Raw genomic sequence first — 20,450 nt, 5'->3', positions numbered from 1 at the left:
GAGTCCAGATGAATGTTTGTGCTCAGTGAAATCAAATTTCCTTTCGGTGTTCTTGATATATAACATTCACAAGAACATGGGGTCACTGTCAATTTGAACGTTTGTCCCAAATATAAAGAAGTTCCCCCGAGGCGTTCTTGACATATTTTGAACAAAACTAGGACGGAGGAACCCCCTGAACAAAAAGATATAAATATAAACAGAAAAAGAAGAGACAGCGGCTTCACTTCTTTAGAAAGAGTTTATTTAGTGCATTTCTAGTTTGTCCACAGCAGGAACCAAAATATTAAGTTAGTCTGTGCTCCTATTGGTTCACCAAAGTTCTGGTCCAACACCATTGGTCCAATCATGTTCTGGTGCAATACTATTGGTCCAATCATGTTCTGGTGCAATACTATTGGTCCAGTAGTGTTCTAACACCCTCACATTGGTTCACTAGTGTTGTGGTATGACACTATTGGCTCACTAGTGTTCTCTCTTGGTCAGGAACACGTAAGACCAGAAAAAAAAAGGACCTTCAGCATGCTGCTACTGAGCAGAGGTCCACAAGCTTCCATGCAACAACAAACAAACAAACAGCAAGGGACGACGACAACGAACGGAAGATAAACAACAGCATTGCTTGTAAGAAGTAAGCATGGAAGCATATACAGTAACCTTATTTTAACCTGCTAAAGCCCTCAGGAGTTTTGTCTGATATACAACAGATCTTAAAAAGGTAAAATCCCACCCCCCCAGACAGATGCGTCTGCACACACTCAAACTCAATTGCCCAGACACACACACACACACACATACACACACACATGCACACCTGCTGCGAGAGCAGAGCATGACACGCTAACCCTGACCACTCACACACACACACACACACACACACACAGGCGCACCTGCATGCAAACAAATGATCAGTCCTTGTAAGTGTACGAGGAATACGATCGCCATTTTTAAAAATATGACTTAACCCCATGAACTCTGTGTAAACATAGCGTATGGTAGAGTAGATAAAGACCTTCCTCCTCCCCTTTGTTGCTCTTTCTTGTCACTTGCCTTATTTAATAGCGATAACTTTGTTAGCTAATACTTGGACTCTTTGGTTCTCTGTAACAGTCTGTTCATAGGACTGTGTGACTGACTGACTGACTGACTGAGTCTCTCCATCCCTCCTCCTCTCCCTCCCTCGTTCTGTCTGGGTGCCTTACGGGAGGAGTCGTCGAGGGAAGAGATTCACAGGTCCTGTCCGTCTGCAGACCAGAGCAGCAGAGTCAGACGGCTTGATTGTCCTTGATTTATTTACATCACAGTCAGTCACAGTGGGCTCCGTGAAGTGGAAGAACACAATCCTGTCCTCCTCCATTTGCCCCGTCTCCTGACCCTCACCTGCCTGATGTGTGGGCATGTCGGCCTGAGATCTGTGTGTGTCTGCATGTGTGTGTGTGTGCTTGGATGTGTATTCATGTGTATGTGTGTGACTGTGTGGGGGATGAGGGGGCTAGAATAAGGTATTGTTGCTGGGCGTCTTCCCTCCGCCTGAGATTTGTGTGTATGCATGTGTCTGTGTGTATATGCGTGTGTGTGTGTGTGTGAGGGGTGTGGGGCTAGGATAAGTCATTGTTGCTGGGGGATTTCCCTCCTCCGTTAAGTAGGGCCGAAGCGCTTCGACTCTTGGTCGGTGTGCCGCTGCCGGACCGTGAGAGTTCTGTCAGGTCATGGAGGGAGGGCTCCCTGTACATGGCCACTGCAAACACACACACACAGACACACACACACACAAGACAAGATTCATTAATTCATCTAATGGTATCAGTCTGGTTTGTATGCACAGTGTTGCTCTGTAAGCTCGGTACTTTTCGTTCTCCTGCATGCAGATAACTGTTTGCTTCATGTCAACTGTTTCATTAATGCTTGTTTGTCCTGATTTGAGCGTCAGAGGTAAATTCCTGCAAAACTAAGTTTTTATGGCAGTTTTCCATAATGCTCCATAAAAACCATGATGATATTTGAATGAACAAAGATAAACAGATCATAGTTTATGTTTTCATCACCATCTGGTTTTGTCGGACCTACAGCAGGATTACACAAAAACTACTGACCGATTTCTTTGAAACTTTAGCATTACAAGATGGCCTTTTGACATTTTTAATGATTTCCAAGAGTTTGGGGATTTTTGTTGGGCACTTTTGATGATCTACTTTTTCGGTTGAATGTCTTTTACCTGTTTCCTTGTGTTTAGATTGTGTGAATTCTCCGCTTGCTGTTTTTTACAATTCTGATCTCATGTGTTTCTGTTCTGTTAACTTCCTGCCTTTGTGTGTTTCCCTCTGGTTTTGATTGGTGCCTGGATTTGTTTCACCTGTTTTTCCTGTGCCACCTGTCTCCAGTTTGTCATCAGTTCAGTTTGCATTTAAGTCCTGAGTTCTGTCTTTGTCGAGTCGTCTGTTTACTTGCGGCCTGTTTATTTATTACTTTATCCTGCCTTGTTTTTCTTGGACAGTTTCAGTTTGCTTGCTTGTTTGTTTCCTGTCAGGCCTGCTCCTTATTTTGTGTTCTCAACAACCTTTTTCTTAATTGGACCTGCCTCACTCCTGCATTTGGGTCCACCTGCTCTCTACAACTGTGACAAATAATTCATCACATCAATCAATCAGATTTAATTTGTATAGCCCATATTCACAAATCATAATTTGTCTCATGGGGCCTAACAAAATGTGACATCCTCTCATCCTCAACAAGAATAAAGAAAAACTACCAAAAAAACTGTAAACGGGAAAAATTTTAGAAACCTCAGAAAGAGCCCCATGTGAGGGATCCCTTAATGAAAATCAGGCATATTCAGGGCATGAGTAATATTTGAGTGTATGCAATTCAGTTTGAATTTAAGGGGCTTGTTGGGCCTTGGTGCCATTCTCGTTGAAGTATCAATTTGTTCCTTCTTTCTTTTTAATGGTTACTTGGTGGCAACGGAAATGAGCTGTCACACAACACAGACATATGAGGAGTTTCCTATTGACGCACAGCTGCAGTTCCAACATTAGCATTCATTGGGAGTTGTGTGCAATTGATAAACGTAAGTCCAATATCCACTCTCCCATTTAGCTTTGTTTTCCTCTCCACTAATTTCTGAGGAAACATCCGGCTCTTAAGCTGCTGAAAGCGTCACTAGGTTCACCAGTTCGCTGGGAACTGTGGGGTTTTATTGAGCTTTTCATTGAAAATAGTTGGAAGTGGTGAGAATAAATTAAGCATCAATAAAGCCGCAGGGTCATAAAACCAGAACAATTCACTGAAAGGATTAATCACTGTGAGCAACCCTGTCTCACACTGAATAGTGAGAATTTACACTATTTACACTTTTAAATTTACACCAAATAGGACACTTCAGTATTTGTTATTGCCTTCCACCAGTCAGATGTCAGTGGTGACTTGTTGCCAGGATGAAGTACATATATTTTTTTGAATAGATATTTTTCTGATTAGACATTGATATTTAGTTTTTCCTGCAGTTGACTTTGTTCATCATTTAGTCATGAATATTTAAAGATCCCCTCCAGACACGTTTGAAGACACTGAAAACCTGTGACTCAAATACAATAAGTCTTGGGATGACGACATAAAACCTGAGAAATACTTTTGTCTAATTTGATTGTGTATGTAGTTCCTTCTTCTGCCACACTCCTACCTTTGAGCGGTTTCGGTATGAAGTGTGCGGCAGCCTTGTTCTTCTTCACGTGGTTCCCCTTCATGATTCCGCCCTCCTTGTTCAGTCCCAGGTACCAGGCCCGGCCTGAGGCCTGCTGCCGGTACAGCATGGAGGAGTAGGTGACGTAGTAATTCTCGAACACGGACTCCTTGAACTTACACTCCGGGGTAAAATGCTCCTGCGCAGAAAATGTGAAGGATATTAGAACTAATCATAGAAGAAAGAAGACAAGAAGGTGATTAAGTAGACATGGAGCGGGGCGACGTGTAGTGTGTGTGTGTGGGAGTGTGTTAGCTGCAGAGTCTCAGACGCTGTGTCTGTAATGGCGACTCCATTAAAAAGTCTTCAATCATTCCCTCATATCGCCCTCAGTGTTTTCATCCATCAGCTGGTTCCGCTCTTTGAATCATTATCTCAGCCAGGCTGTGGTCTCCAAGAACAAACTGCACCAACTTAGGACAGCTGACATTTGCATTTCCTTATTCCTGCATCTCCATGGCAACCAGCTACTCCCTTGAATACCAACCAGCCCACTGAGAGAAAGATGGTGCCCAGGTTGCCGGGGGAAACGGAGAGATACAGAAAGAGTGATTTCTTTTCTCTTCGTCATCCATTAATCTCGTTTGAGTTGCAATTGGGTTTAGCGGGTATGATTTTTAGAATCTTCAGCGAGAGCAAAGAAGCACATGTGGTGTGTGTGTATGAATCTAAAAATATTTTCTGTGTTTAATATCAAGTGAAAAGATGAAACAATTGATATCAGCGTTATGACTGAAGCCAGAAGCAGAACTGGGCAACGATTGGCCAGATACTGTGGCTGCGTGTACGTTCCTGCACAGGCCCAACAACATGGCTGTTATTACATCAAGGGGTGTGTTCGTTTTCTATTTCCTCTTTTTTTGATTCATCTTCTCTCGCAGCCTTTGTGTAAATTGGAAGTGAGTGTTATTTTTGTTGATTCCCTTTTGTTATTGCATCTCGACCAACCACAAATCCCAGCTCAAGATTTTACGTGAGGCACTTAATGTGCTGCACTGCAGCCAACGCTGCCTTCTGACCTGTGTGAGGAAATCTATGCTCAGGGACACGTGTGGATGACGAGTTGTGAAACAAATTTCAGGAGCTTTGCTTAAATGGACACAAAGTAACATCTGAGGGGAAATAAACAAAAGGAGGCTGGAGGATGAAATCAATCCTGAGGAGCCACAATATCAGGAGACAGATAAGGGAGGCACACCAGACTATAACAGCTAATGATAAGCGACTCACAAGGCACCACTGTGGTTAAAGTATTGATGTAATGATAAGATGATAATGAGTGTGGTCACTGTGAAAGCTGCTGTTTCATTACTCACCTTAAAAGAAAACGATTCCAAAAGGCAAAAGAAGAAATTTTGGTCTCTCATGGTCTTTAATGATGATGATGATGAGGATGGTGTGTGTGTGTGTGTGTGTGTGTGTGTGTGTGTGTGTGTGTGTGTGTGTGTGTGTGTGTGTGTGTGTGGTGACCTACAGAGGTGTAGAGAAAGCCTTCGTTGTTCATTGCCAGGTAGAGTTTGGTCTGGACGCCCTGGATTGCCACCACACGAAGCCCCACCGGAATCAGGTTGAACACAGCTAAGTACGTGTGCACATACACATTATCACACAGACAAACACACACACACACACAAACACACCCAGCAAACAAGCGAGCATTCACACAGTGAACAAAAAGGCAACAGAAAAATCCACATCAGTATCAATGTTGTTTCTTACATGATGACACGTCCTCTTTGCCACAGCGATGCTATTTTACAAGGTCAGTGTGGCGCTGAGGCGACTGGTTTACAGTAATGATTCAGTGCCCGGTGCAGTCCAGTCATCATGGGATGAGAAGGTTGAGAGTTATCAGAGGGCACGCAGCAATGCAAGGTTTGGTAAATATTTTAGTTTGAACAGAAAAGTCACAGGGAGTCAGAGTTAACAGATATTTCTACCATGGTTCTAAATGGTCCTGTACAGAGAAACTGGACTCAGCTTAGTTCAGATGTTTGTGATGAATGTGAACTTTCATCACATTACTCCTTTTGATGTCATGTTGCTCTGCAGAAATGTTCTTACCACACAAAGCTAGATTTTCAGTGGATCGATTTCTACCATACAAATGAAAATACCACAACTACCACTATTAATACTAAAACTTACAGTAACATCCAGTATCAACTAATTTATCGACCGATGAATTATTTAATCTAGAAATATTTTGAACAATATCTTTGTTCGAGCGACAAAAAAATCCAAAGAAATGTGATTTGCAGTGATGTAACTCTAACACATGTTGCTTGGCAAATGACACTGACAGTGATCAAAATTGATCTTGATTAATTTCCTTTCTGTTAAATTAGCAGCTGATGAACTGGCTTCACATCTTAGCAATAAATCTTACTTTCGAACATGTGCAGCATAGAGGACCAGTCCGCATGGACTCTATGTGTATCTGCATGTATTAATGCTATAGGGTTGGACAGATTTATCAGTGGTCATTGATATTGGTTTTGGCATTTATATTTGGCGATATGAAAACCGAATAAACAAAGCAGTGCATTTATGTTTGCACTTTACTTAAAAATATTCTTATTTTAACAACATCGTATCAGTCCCAAGAAGTAGATGGGGACACAAACTCTTAAAAAAAATCATCATCATCAATTTATCTTGTCTTGTCTAATAAATAATATTTGATGCTCACTTGAGGCATATCTGAGTCAAAAATGTAAAACTGCTCCCCAGTGGAAATGTTGGATTCCAGCGAGTACGTCCAATTTCATTTCAGGAAGATTTCCAGGCCTGGTGGATTTGCAGATAAAGACTGCGTGGCTGCAAAAGCCTATGTTGCTTCATCTTACAGACAATTGCTGTTTACAAAAACAAAGTCACTTTGCTTGTTCTTGTTTATCCCTGGTGGTTTGTGTTCAGCAGGCACGAGCTAACATTTATGTTTTTACATTAAAAGCTATGTAATGAGGATAATCATTATTCCAGGGAGTTTGATTATACTCCGTCCATGTTCTATACTCTAGTCATATGGAGACGTGGATTAGCCATTCAAACCCAGTCTTCATTTGGTTATTTATGTGGGTAGGCGTTTACGTGATGTACACATCATGCAAGCGTCTAATTAAAGAACATGCTTCCTTTGTGCCCACGTCTTTCTCTCTCTGTGCACAACAGTGGGCCTGAGAAATAGCAGAAATAAACGTGTGATGCTGACAACACGGACCGTGCACCAGAAAGAGTGATTGATATCAGAGCCACAACAACAGGATTGAATTAGCCATATCAATCACACGTCGTGGCCTGTGTGTGTGTGTATTTGTGTGTCTGTGTGTGAGAAAGAGAGTAAGATAGAACGGGCAATATAGAATCTGTTCACTGGTGCGAGTCCATCTATTTCAGCGCTTTGAACATTGCACTGAACATCCTGGATGTTTGGTGGATGTTTAATTGATTTCTTTATTGCTGAAAGCTAGATGGAGAAAGGCAGCTGGGGGGAAAACATGCACCATTTTACTAATCAAATGAACACTTCATGTGTTGGTGAGGAAGGGTCCGAGGTTAGAGTCCCACATGAGGTCCAGATTTCCACAGGGTGAAGCTTATCTATAAATTGGATTTAACTGGTGTTGGATCAATCCAAAATTGGTATAAGTGGATTAAATTTAAACTAAATATTAATATTGAACCTTCAATGTTCGGTTCAATAACACAATGTTTTTATACTAATACAATGTTTTACAACTTAAAAAGTAACACAAAGATCAACAGAAAGCATGTTTCAGTCTCCAGTAATAAATGTTTATCTTTAAGATTTGAGTTGCCTTAGTACCTGACCTGAGATATTTATAATAATTCAACCTGTTGAAATGCTGCTACACACAGGTGTCAGCTTCCTTTATAAGAAACACTTGAACCACGCTGTTGTTTTTAAACAGAAAATCTCAGTTAAATTGCATTTTAAAGCTGTAACTGTGATTGTTAGGGTGAAAAACTTTGTCTTCGCATTTTTGGGAAGATCCTTGAAGCTTTGGATTTGAAATTAATATTAATATTTGTTTGGTTAATGAACTTAAAAGGTGCTGTGATTGTTTCATTCATTTTACTAAACAAAAATACAGTCCCACTTACTTTTCCTCGGGATACAATATGTTACCGTTGACTGAATATCTTTGGGTTCTACTAGTAAATACATTTAAAGATTTCACCTCCACCTTTTTTTCCCACAATTTGGATAGATTTTCTCGTCAAAACGATTAATGAAGAAAATAACTGTCAGAATTATCAGTAATGATTATTCAGCTCATGTTTACTTTTAAAAGATGATAAATGAAGAAAATGGATTAGATGAATGACCTCAGTAGTCATTTCTGTAAAGGTCCAAACAGCGGTCTTACCATATGTGCTGTCCTCATCCTTGGTTCCATCAATGGTGCCATCGGGCTGCATCTGCAGCTGGAAGCCCTGACGACTGGAAAGCCTGGTCACAATGCCCTTTAACTGGGGCTCTGAGTGGAGGAGAGGAGGAGAGGCGTCACATTAACTGCACTCATCCCTTATTAGTGATCACATGTTTCAAATCCAGCTGTCTGCAGGAAGCCGGAAGTGTCAGAGGAGGAGAAGCTGTATTTATTTTCAATTACAAGGCCTCCAGGGCCCATTATCAACCCCTGACCCCTGTACATGGTGGAGCGCTTAAAAATCAATACAATAATTGGCAGATGGTTGGAGCAGCTCAATTTTAAATTCTTTTTTTATGGAGATCTCCATCAGTGCCCACACATACAGTCTGCTACAACACTTTGCTGCAGGACAATCCAAAGTTATTCACATGCACCTTTGTGGTGTCATGCAACAGGATTTATCCCTGAGCCACTGAGACTGTCCAGAGGGAGATGACTGATGAAGTGATGAGGGAGCAGAGGAAATGATGGTGTTAGGTGGTGGAGGTGATGACGATGGTGAAGATGGTTGAGGTGATGGCTCTCAGACTTTCCTCGCCCCAACCCACAGACCTGGTGGTCGCCTTCTCTTCCGTTTCTTCCTCGATCCAAACAGTTTGACACGCGAGAACACATTCAGCTTGCTCGGCTTCTCATTTGCGCCTTTGCTATTGCTCGGGCTGCCGCTGCCGCGACATGCGTTCGCCTTCTCCCGCTCCCTCGCCTGCCGCTTCTGGCGGATCAGGGAGCTGGCTATAGCCGCTGCCCGGGACATGTTCCCCCGGTGGAGTGAAACCAGGCTGTGCGTCCCGCTCGGAGGAAGAGTTCTCTGATAAGGCGGTGGGGGTGTGTGTGGTGCTGGGAGGGGGTCTACACCACCCACGGCTCAGTTCGCATCACACACCGGCCGCTGCAGTCCCGCAGATGTCCATGTTTTTAAAAAGCGTCCAGAATCCTCCATCGGTGCGTCCTGGCGCGTCATGGAAGTGGATGAAACAAATCCAGTGATGATCCAGTGAGTGCGCGTTAACGACGCCGCCTCACATCCCCCGAGGGCTCTGAGTGACAGAGGCTGTGGATCCCAGCTCAGGTGCTTCTTCTTCTGACAGTGCCCGAGAGGGTGCCTGGGGGAGGAGGAGGGCGTGCGTGAGGGGCCAGTCCGGGTCCAAAGTGGCGAATCAACAGCTTAGTGTGTATGAGCTGGTGCGACTCACACCGGCGGTTGTTGTTGATGAAGACTGCAGCTGCTTCTTCCTCCTCCTCTGCTGCTGCTCTGCACCGCTCCCCCCGGCGATGCTCCGCTCCTCGACAACGTCCGTGACAGAAATGCAGCAGCCGGGATGTTTGTCAATGAAACCGCTCGGAGCTGCTCCAGTGGAGAAGGGATCATGATGCAGCCGTGCCGTTCATAAAACTGCTGCAGCCCTGCCCGCCCCGAGGAAGACGAAGGAGGGGTGGTGGGGTTGAGGTGGTGTGTGTGTGTGTGTGTGTGTGTGTGTGTGTGTGTGTGTGTGTGAGGAGGATGGAGTTGGGTGAGGGTGATGATGAAGAGAGGGGGGATCTTTGCCATCGGGCACCTGTAGCCCTGAACCCCCACGTGGCATGATATTTACATGTTCCACTGAACACTGATAGGAGGGGAGAGTGATGGGGGGATGAAAATAAACAGAGAGGAAGAGAAGAGACAGACAACTGAGTGAATGAGAGGAGGGATAATTGGAAAAGGGGGTTGGAGGGGTGCAGAAAATGAGATATGGAGAGTGTGTGTGTGTGTGTGTGTGTGTGTGTGAGAGAGAGAGAGAGAGAGAGAGAGAGAGAGAGAGAGAGAGAGAGAGAGAGAGAGAGGGAGACTGTAGCTACACACATTCATGAGGACTAATTTAAGTATGGGGTGAGGAAATTGGTTAACTGGTACTAGTTTGTGTGTGTGTGTGTGTGTGAGAGAGAGAGAGAGAGAGTACACAATCAACAAATGAGTGATGAATGAAGGAAAGGAGGAAAAAATGAATTGAAAGAAGAAAAAAGGGTGAAATGAGAGAAAGAGCGAGGAAGATGAATACAAACAGGAAGGCGAAAAGAAATATTTAATATATGTGGAGGCATGAGAGAAAAAAGATGGGTAGAATAAGAATATAAGATGATGAATATTGGAAAAGAGAGAGACCGTGTGTGAGCGTGTGTGTGTGTGTGTGTGTAACGAAAGGGAGGGAGAAAGGAGGGGCTCTCATCTTCTTTTGGTGCAGAGGTTCACCACAGCTGAGAGGCTGCAGCTTGCAAAGGAGGAGGTGAATAACGGAGACACCACTTCAGTCTGGATGAGCTGCGTCGTTTTTCAGATGTTCCCTTTGCATTATAGCACCAGAGCAGAAACACACACAAACACACACACACACATACACAGAGGCAATCAGCCAACCCATGCATGCTGTCTGGCCACGGGCAGCCCCCAGGGAAACAGATGCACAGCTGTCAGCACCAAATGCAGCTGCAATGGCGCATGGCAACTGCAACAACCGACCGGCGCGGAGGACGTGGAGGCGGTAGGCGGACAAACAGCCGACTGTCTCACAGCTGAGGTCGACCTGTGGCACCTGGCGCCGAGACGCAACTAGAGCCAGTGCATGCTGTTCACCAGTGGAAAAGGTCTAAAGAAAATCGATAGCTGGAGAGCAAGAGGATGTGGTGAGCAGTAAATTAGAGCACATGACAGAAGAAGAGGAAAAGTCAGTAAGCTGTAGCCCACTGTGAGAATAAGCCAGTGGGTGGAGGAGAGTGATGGACTGAGGACACAAACCGAGGTCAGGACCTGGTCACTGAAGTGGAGCATTTAGTCTTGTCCTTGGCTGCAGGAGTTGAAGTTACACCTATGGCTTTCTGGTTAGGTAAGAGCCTTGTGAATGTACAGATAAATATAGTTTAGTTGCACCTGCACGGCTCAGCCCACATGCCACACATTGCCTGAGAGAGACTGCACATAAAAGAAGCTTTCATAACTAATCTGAGATGTCCTCTAGAACATCTCAATATGAAAGCAGCACACGTACTGAAAAACTGGAAGCTCCGTCTCGTCCTTCATCTTTCATTTATGAGATCCCTGCTTTCAAACCCTCACCACATGTCCCGTATAAGCAAAAGCCACAAACAAGAGCTAACAAAATATAATGAAAAACATACATGCAACCACAGTTTTCAGTGTTAAATCACCATGATAACAAATGTCAACATTAGAGGAAGAGAAATGAATCAATGAGTGAATCCAGAGGACGACTATTGAGCAAATAAGTAGTTTAACAATATAGGAGAGAAGGGGGTTGTATCCTAGATTTAAAAAATGCATCCTCAATAAACAAAGATTAGACTCTATTATTGTAAATTATAAAGCAGTGATAATACGTTTGTTCTATCTGCAGAAACAAATCAAAATAATGTATTTAAAGAAGAATTCTGAGCATACTGAGTTGTGCGGCGCCCCCTGCAGGCACATGGTAATCTAACACCAGATGTTGGAGAAGAGAGAGCACTTCACATTTACAGCAAATACCCAGAGAGAGATTTTGTGCGTGTGATTATCTGTCTGACCACGAATGCCAGTTAGAGTATAACCAGCCTCACACAATAGAAACCCAGCAGAGTTCATAATGGTGAGGCAACAGTGAACAATGAGAAAATCTATGAATTTGTTTATCCATTAAAAGAATCCTGAAATTCACAAGTTTTGCCCAAATAACATTTAAGTAAAAAAGATACTTTGGCTCATCTTGTTGTAGAAATCATTTTAACAGTAAACATATTGTTGCAAAGTGCTGAGAATTTTTATCCAAGGTCTCTGGGGTTCTTTGTGTGTATCTAATTAATCAAACGTGTTATGTGTGCTTCCAGTATGACGCTGGTGTGTTTTGCTCTGTTAAAGGCATTTGACATTTTAAAAATTAGTCCTGTGTCCATCAGTGCTCTGTGCTCTGTGGAGGATGCCATGTACAGCTCGGGATCAGGATTAAGTGGCTCCTGAAGTCTGACTCACACGGATATTAGTTAAAACTCACCTGTTATTAAAGGAGAAGAGTAAAACTTTTAGAAATAATCTGATGGAGCTGTGTTTGGTTTGGGCCCATCAGCTCCGCCAGCGGGGCGCGTCTGATGCTGTTTTCAGCACCACGGACAGCGCTTCAAGTTTGAACTGCGATGAAACTCGTTTTACTCAAAATCGAACAAAAGGAAACGAAATAAAACAGAACACCAACTTCATCCATTAAATAAAAGAACAGGGAAGTTCCTTGAGACACTGATCACAGCTGTTGACCTCAGTGTAACTTCACTATATCCCTGATTCCCTCAAAATAAACTACCTGTTTCCATAAAGCTCACACAGTGCCAACTTGTGCTGATGTCTATACGCTTCTTTAAAATGAATGATAACAGCATTACCGCACAGGACGAGTCACATCTCGTTTCCTCGGGCCCCTACCTGAGGTGGATCGGAGGAGAGGGAAACTCATGCTGCGCCCGTGGAGCTCCGGAGCCGTGTGCTCATGGCTCTTTCCCACTTCCTCATGCGCGCTGCCCTGACGAAAAGAGGAGGAATTACCGAAGTTCAAACCGGCCAATTCTCCACGGCATTGGATCCATTAGGGCGCACATGGCGTTGACGGGAGATCATTACAGAACATTAGAGGCCATTAAGCCGTTGGAACCGGTCATTAATGATTCATCTCGAGGCCCCGCTGATCTGGCACAATAAGAGCAAGAGGGAGCCAGCAGGCCGTTCCAAAACCCAGAGATATGTGGAGGAAGTAGTGTGTGTTTGTGTGTGTGTGTGTGTGTGTGTGTGTGTGTGTGTGTGTGTGTGTCTGTGTGTGTGTCTGTGTGTGTGTGAGAGAGAGAGTGTGTGTGTGAGAGAGAGAGAGTTTAGAGTGAAACAGATCTGTAATTGTGACACTACAGGAAGACACAATCACTCTATACAAATCCATACTTGTATGAGCTTTATCGTCTCCTCTGCAACCCCAGAGACACAATCTATATTAAATATTAACTTTGTAAATATATCTTTGTACTCTTTTGACTGATGTTGTTTTGAGAACTATGTAATAAGAATTCTTTGTCATTATCAGATAAACTAAAATCTGAGCATTTGTGGGAAAAAATTAGGGAAAAAGTGAAAAAAAAATAATAAAATAATAAATAATAAAAGTCCAAGATGTTTTCCTCTTCCGGCATGACTAAAACATTAACTTCAGCCAACTTCAATTCTACACACAAAGAAATACAAATATAAAAGAACGTAATGTGACCTTTTTATGTAAAGTTGCATTTTGTGGATGTGATTCACTGCACTCACTGCCTCAGGCACAGAAACAGAAAAAAACTCAGTAAACACAGGAATATATATAAATATGAAGAACATGTAAGTCCCCAGTAACACTGACTTACAGAGATCAAGTTATAAAACAACCTCAAGAATAAACAATTTTAGTGTTTATCCCAACTTACAATACAGCAATCAATAATGAAGGTCATCACAAACCAAAAGCAAAGCAAGTTTTTGGAAAAATCCTTGTTTGCTGTTTCTTTTTCCCACTGTTCCAATTAAAAACATAATTAAAAATTCATTCTGTGCAGCCAAGCATTGTTCAACCCCACAAAACTCTGAAAAACAAGTATCAAGTGGTCGAGAAACAAAACAAGAAACAAGCATCACATGTTGAAAACCAAATGTCCTTGATGCAAAATGTCGATAGAGAAAAACAAAAAATAGATGGTTTGTACACTCAGGGTGATGCTGCCTGTCCACAACCCAACACAAGACTCTGCACAGCCATAATTAACCTTATATTATCAGCCCATTACATTGTTGCCTGTACTTCCTGTGAAGCAGCCTGTTAAATCACAAATACAGATGCAGCAGAGGAGCCTATAAAAGCAGAGGAAGGATGCAGCTTGAGAACGTACACACTCAGCAACTTGATTGTAAAGGAAGAAATGACAAGGTTAACAGAGAAACGCATGTTTTAAATGAATCTGCTTCTTCTTTTGATTCCCAGATTTCTGACAGACAACAGAAACATGTCATTGGTTGTTGTTGCTCATGCATCTAATTGTATTATTGTGCTTCCTAGGATCAGGAAACAACTCTATTAGATCAAGCTGATGGAGTGGTCACTGTGTGTGACTTTCTTTCTTTCCCTCTATCCTTTCTTTTGACCTTCCTTCCTTCCTCTTTCCCTCCATTTGTCGAAACAGATCTGAAACACAATTTTAGCTTTGAACAAACACCTTGTCTATCTACCAAAATACTCTTGTATCCTTGGCTTGAAATAGCAAAGCAGAAAGATGGCGACAGGTACGTTCTGGCAGAGGTTCCCATGGACAGCAGCCTGGGCAGGTCGCCAGGTTTCAATCATTAAAAAACAGAAGCTGTTTCCCCTTCAGGTTTTTGAGAGCAGCTGTCATTCCCTAGCTGTGATTCATATGATCAGCCACTAGATGGTGTCATACTATCAGATAGCATAGTGTACAAGACGGGAGGTTGTGGTAATGCTGTGTGTGTGTGTGTGTGTGTGTGTGTGTGTGTGTGTGTGTGTGTGTGTGTGTGTGTGTGTGTGTGTGTGTGTGTGTGTGTGTTCTTGTTTCTTTTCTTAATGAGGCAAAACCTTATTTCTGAGGTCCAGATTAAGTTAATGTGAATTCAGTTAAGTTAAGGTTAATGTTAGGCATGAAAGGGCCAGAGTTAAAGTTGATGATAAGTTAGGTGTAAGTTATGGTGTCTACAAAAATGGAAGTCAATGTAAAGTCCTCAGACTGACAGCTGTGCAAACATGTGAGTGTGTGCGTGTATAATTGATGGGTAAGTCTAAGTCCCCAAAATACAATCAGCCTCTGTGAGATGAAAGTTTCTTCTCTCTTGTCATTCTATCACATTACCACAATGACCATTGTGGCATATTACAAGCAACATACTCGCCATAGATATATGTAGATAAAAATTGAAATAATAATTTTTATCAGATTGTGATCATACTCAGAAAGACTTCATCAGATTTTCCAATATTGACTGATTTGTAAATGTTTTTTAAAAATTGGCAATGATCCCTAAGATGGCTTTATCAAACATCCACAACAAAGAAAAGTAATTGAGGCTTAATATTTAACTGTTTAACCGTAAACTTTATCACAAGTAACTATAAATAAAAAGAAAACAGAAAAACCCAAATACATAAAACTTTAACTAGAAAAATAAACACATTTTGTGATTTTGTGAACGTTAAGAAAGACCAGCTGACAAGTGAAACTGCTTTGAATGTAATGGTATAAATTACCAGGGGGGGAAAAAACATTTGTTGGTGCCGAAGTTATGTTATCTCGAAAAATGTCATCTTGCCTTTTCGGGATCTGAAACTAAATTTAAAAATAAACTTGCTAAACATACTGCCAACATAAAAACTTTAAAACACTTCATAGGTATTGAATAAATGTAAAATGAATCGATTATGTAAGTATCATGTTTGTTGTGCGTTGTAGCTTCAACAACATCACATCAGATGTGGTTTCAGATGGAATGGGCTTGAAATGCTGTGCAGCGCTGACCTCTGCTGTGACATAATCAGGATTAATTAACAATCGTCTCTCTGCTCGTCTCCTGCTGCTTGTTATGCGCGCGCGCACACACACACACACACACACACAGGAGCTAACACTTCTCATAATCCACATTTCTAAGCCTCACCTCTATAAGAACAAGATGTTAATGAGTTCTTGTTCTCTTCAAACTTAATCCTTACAACCGCTATTGTGTTAAATGGGACGGAACAAGATGATGAGGATCTATAACCCTGCTGATCCGTCCACCTGAGAGAGAGAGAGACTCATTGCTGAAGATATTTTAGTCCAGGACAACACAAGGCTTGTAAAAGCAAACATTGCTGAGGCGAATGTATTGTGTTACTTCTTTGTGTTTCGATAAACAAGTTAATGACACGCTCAGTCAATTCAGTTGATGGATGAGGCCTCAGTAATGCTCAATAACAGGTTTTTTTTCCTTTAAGTATCTTTATTTATTAAAGTGCTGACCTGTGGTTTGCTGTTACTTTCATCATTAGAATCTAAATTCAGAGTTATACTCTAGTCCAGCCTTTTGTGAGTAACGTATTAATACTTGAATTAGACATCCATACAAAGAAATGCAAACCAGTCGTACAGAAAATATGACTTTTTATTGAGACGTGTTTAGAGCGGCTCTATGGAATGAGGTTGCACTGGGCTGTGTTCGACTGTGGTTCTAATATATGGTTAACCTCATTTCAGTGGTGGATGCTGTAAACACCACAAACTATATCATCAGAAATATTGTTCAATCAACACCCGTGCCACAGTTTTAGCCTCAATAACAAATTCTACAGTTGTATTTATTACGGGGCAGTGGTACTGGACTCCATTACACTGTAGAGGGGTTATTACTGTTGTGGTCTCTCTGTGGATTTATCCCTCATAAATCACCCCCTCTCGTTTATTGGCCCGGTTTTATTGCTTTTTCTGTTTATTGATGTGTTTGCTTTGTATCCGTTAAAGGAGTTTTATGAGTAAAGGTTACCATAAATAAGGTTTATTACTGTTTTGCTAAGCCAGCATTTTGCTCTCTGTTGCATTACTACTTGCACAGTTTTGTTAACCATCCACTTTTCGGAGATGACTCATCAAGATAAACAGCTGGTGGTGCTAACTCTCCAAATCCATATCTTATAAAACTGGAAAATACTGTAGCAAAGCATAAGCTAAATCTTGTTTCGACATGTTCTTTTTTAAGGATTGATCTCTTTTACCATATTCACAAATCAGCCATTTACCCCTGACGCACACCCGCAGAACATCGTACTGCTGTGATATGCAGTATTTTCACTCTAACTGCTGATCAGCCCCTGAAAAAACAATGAATAGTTCAAATCTGGAGGGATATCTCATTATAGGCTAGAGAACAGCTAACGTTATATCGTTAGTTGAATGCTAACATTAGGTCTTGAGCCTCCCACCCTGAGTGAGACCTAAGAGAAAAGGGGCTGTTGTGTGAATATGGAGGGAGGACACTGGGGGACTGGGGCTAATGCTGAATTACCATTTACTGGCAAAGCATTCAGAGGTTAATGTGTTGCTAACACAGCATTCTGGCTGCAGTTGGGATACATTCACTATTATTACTTTTAATGGTGTAGACTAGATTCATTTTTTCAGTTAGGTTGGGCTACTTCCAATATGAATGTAACTACACTAAGGCCACTATAGGAAGTAGCTCAACTTAACATCAGTGATAATTGTTTTTCCTGGCATAAGACACACATTTTTAACAATATAAGGTTGCTTTTATACAATGCATTTTATGGAATCCCAAATTAAACTTTATTGGAAGTCTGTTTGTATGGCTGATGAACTGCAGCGCGGTTGTCTACCATAAAAAAGATTGACTGCATAATCTAATACCCCCTCCGACATCATTATAGGTGAACTGCCAAAGAAGATGGACAGAAGATTAGATATATATTTAGATTTATTTCCAAAAATGAATGTTGATTATGTAGAGGAGCAGATATTTCTTTCTTTTCTACACCAGTGCATATCACACTTCATCTTATAGAATAGATCTTGATGATTTTTCATTCATTAAACAAAAGCTTATCATCGTGTGCTCTTATTATAAGTCACTGAGCTGTTTCACCTCAATGCAATGACACACAAATCCGCTGCTTTTTTATGAATGAACACATGGCCTCGTGCAGGCTACACACACACACGCACACAATATGCATGCGTGATCGCGCTCAGGGCCACTCCCTTTTTTTTGGTCTCCATGGCAATGATAGTTTCAGTTTCATTATACTGTGACGCGCGTCGATTTTTAATTGCTGTCCAGAGGGGACACAACGAATATGTGTGTGTGTGTGTGTGTGTGTGTGTGTGTGTGTGTGTGTGTGTGTGTGTGTGTGTGTGTGTGTGTGTGTGTATGTGTGTGTGTGTTTGCAGCTGAAATTAGATCAGGGAACCGGAAACCTTTCTGTGGAGGTAAAAATCGTAATAATATCAATAATGATCTCTTTAAATGATTGTACACATATAGATTATGGGTGTTTCGTTGTGAACAGCATGCAGGGTTTGTGGATCTCCAACATTTGTAATGAAGCAGCAAGAGGCACCTCACAGAGGCATGTTATCTATAATTGCAATATTGTGCATATGTTTATAGCATGTGTTTAGAAAAATGAAATACATGGTGGGTTCAAATAATGTTTCTGAGCCATTTTCTGGACTCACATGTGGGGACAATGGGAGTAAGTCTCCATGCTGATGTCAGCAGCACAATGCGCTTCAGCAGATATTCTCACCTCTCCGCTTATACCAATAAAAACAAGCGATGAAATGACACCTTGCATCCTCTGAGACTCTGTTATCATCACTCACCTTTGGCGCCATGATCTTTATCCTCTTTGCTCTTCGTTTTCCCGCTCATGGAGCACTGACGCTTCTGCTGCTGCTGGTTGGAATCAAACTTCAGCTCAAAGATGCTGCTTCAGGCTTTTTCACTTTCTCATCCTCCTCGGGTGTGTTTCCTTCTCTCCAGTCTCCACACACACACACTCACACAGGGTAGTATAGTATAAACAGTCCAACTCTGTGCAGCTCTTCTCTCTGTCTCTTTCTCTGTCTCTCTCTGTCTCTCTCTCTGTCTCTCTCTCTGTCTCTCTCTCTGTCTCTCTGTATTTCTATCTGAGAGCCCGTCGTTACATGTCACCACGAAAGCGACATGCACGAGCGCTTCTGAGCGTGCACGCGCAACAACAAAAAACCCCTGGACATTGAGAGACAAAGAAAGATGAACCCAACATAAAAAATGTGCAAGCAAAGCAATAACACTGTTTTACTCTGCACGATAAGTAACAAGCAAACCATGAAGAGGAGTCCCTCATGAAGGTTAACAAGCAAGGTAAATGAATCATAAACCAATGTTTGATCGATTACTTATGAGCCATTTAACAACGTTTGAGTTGCCAGGTGGGAAATCCTCATCCAGAGTATCTTTTTTGCTAAACTAATTTATAAAGAAACCAAATACCTTTTATATAATAACATATTCACATTTAATGGCAGGTTAGTGACCAGTTTATCAATGACACACTAAGACATGATGGATTATCAGAAAATAAATATTAGAAAGTGATAAAAATGTGACCTCCATGTATGCAGTTACGGTATAAATGCTATAAGTCATTAATAAAGAGAAATAGCTAATCAACATTAATTCTGAAACCATAAATTAAGGTATCGCATGTTTTAATTCATGCAATCATATGCAGTTACAAATGTTTATTAATAGTCAATTAAAAGGTTTTTGCAGTAATTCATGCAATCAGCAGCTGTAAATATTAAGAAGTTGTTAATAACGGGCTTGTTTTCCAGATGCCACGCCTTCTCAAAAAGTCTAAAGAAAGACAAGTGAATTCAAATTATTTTTTAAGTTTATATTACTATCACGGATTTATACAGCATCATTAAATGAACCATTAGTAAAGCCACTATCACAGCTTATATACAAGTAGATGATCACATTTTAGACCTTAAGAAGGTCACTATATTCACAAGGTTGTCTTCTGTTCAATAAATGCAGATGCACCTGCACACTCAGCGGTTTAACAATATGCAAACGAGTCACTTGATTGATCATTCAATCAATTTGTGCTGTAAAATGTCTTTTTCACGAAGGCAGAAGTAGGATACACTTACACTGTGTCCTGTGACAGTCTCTGTTTTACAGGGTTGCTTCCCCCGGTGTGTCAGAATGTACATTATCTGACGTCCAACATTTAGATGAAATAACTTAATGCTTCTCATTTTCTGGTCGGGATCTTATGTCTTTTAAAAAGACTAACTCTCTCTTACATTTCTCTTTCTTAAATTACTCAATCAGCAGTTCACTTAACATATATTTCGGACAGTATGGCTCTCCTCTCCTCTGCTCTCATCAGTTTGACCACACCATCCTAAAGGCTTTGGTTTGTCAGTGTTTGGGTCAGAGATAAATTTAACATCGTCTATTAACCTACATCCACTGGCCATCTGGAAGTAATCCTGATTTTGTTTATTTCTGTCTTGGACTTTCAGTAATTCATTTCAGGAGACCTAGTTTTAACCATTTTTCTAAAGCAGCAATGAAATTTCAAGATATTTACTGTAAATCACCCAGTTATCTGTGTTATTTCTTCAAGTTAAAGGTCAGAATAAAGAGTTTTCCC

General features: G+C 41.5%; 1 protein-coding gene across 2 annotated transcripts; it reads right to left on the bottom strand.

Moving 5' to 3' along the window:
* Window positions 1-222: 222 nt before the first annotated feature.
* Window positions 223-18,900, bottom strand: fgf13b (fibroblast growth factor 13b). 2 transcript variants are annotated; one of them, XM_020096972.2, is made up of 5 exons: window positions 18,622-18,900; window positions 8,134-8,244; window positions 5,214-5,317; window positions 3,680-3,878; window positions 223-1,738 (listed from the first exon to the last, which is right to left on the bottom strand). In XM_020096972.2, exons 1-5 carry the CDS (start codon window positions 18,668-18,670, stop codon window positions 1,599-1,601), a joined length of 603 nt encoding a protein of 200 aa, XP_019952531.1. In that variant the 5' UTR covers window positions 18,671-18,900; the 3' UTR covers window positions 223-1,598. The 2 variants fall into 2 exon arrangements, with proteins under 2 accessions (XP_019952531.1, XP_019952530.1); XM_020096971.2 differs by lacking the exon at window positions 18,622-18,900 and adding an exon at window positions 8,752-9,666.
* Window positions 18,901-20,450: the final 1,550 nt, after the last annotated feature.

The sequence above is a fragment of the Paralichthys olivaceus genome, chromosome 15 (assembly GCF_024713975.1).
Source record: "Paralichthys olivaceus isolate ysfri-2021 chromosome 15, ASM2471397v2, whole genome shotgun sequence".
Taxonomy (NCBI): Eukaryota; Metazoa; Chordata; class Actinopteri; order Pleuronectiformes; family Paralichthyidae; genus Paralichthys; species Paralichthys olivaceus.
Note: the sequence above shows the minus strand (reverse complement) of the source record. Positions and strands in the feature narration are given on the sequence as shown.

Coding starts and splice junctions, on each gene's coding strand:
- fgf13b (XM_020096971.2), bottom strand. CDS start 8,953: ATGTCCCGGGCAGCGGCTATAGCCAGCTCCCTGATCCGCCAGAAGCGG. Junction 8,245..8,751: donor GAAGAGAAGGCGACCACCAG/GTCTGTGGGTTG, acceptor TCCTCCACTCAG/AGCCCCAGTTAAAGGGCATT. Junction 3,879..5,213: donor AAGGCTTTCTCTACACCTCT/GTAGGTCACCAC, acceptor TTTTCTGCGCAG/GAGCATTTTACCCCGGAGTG.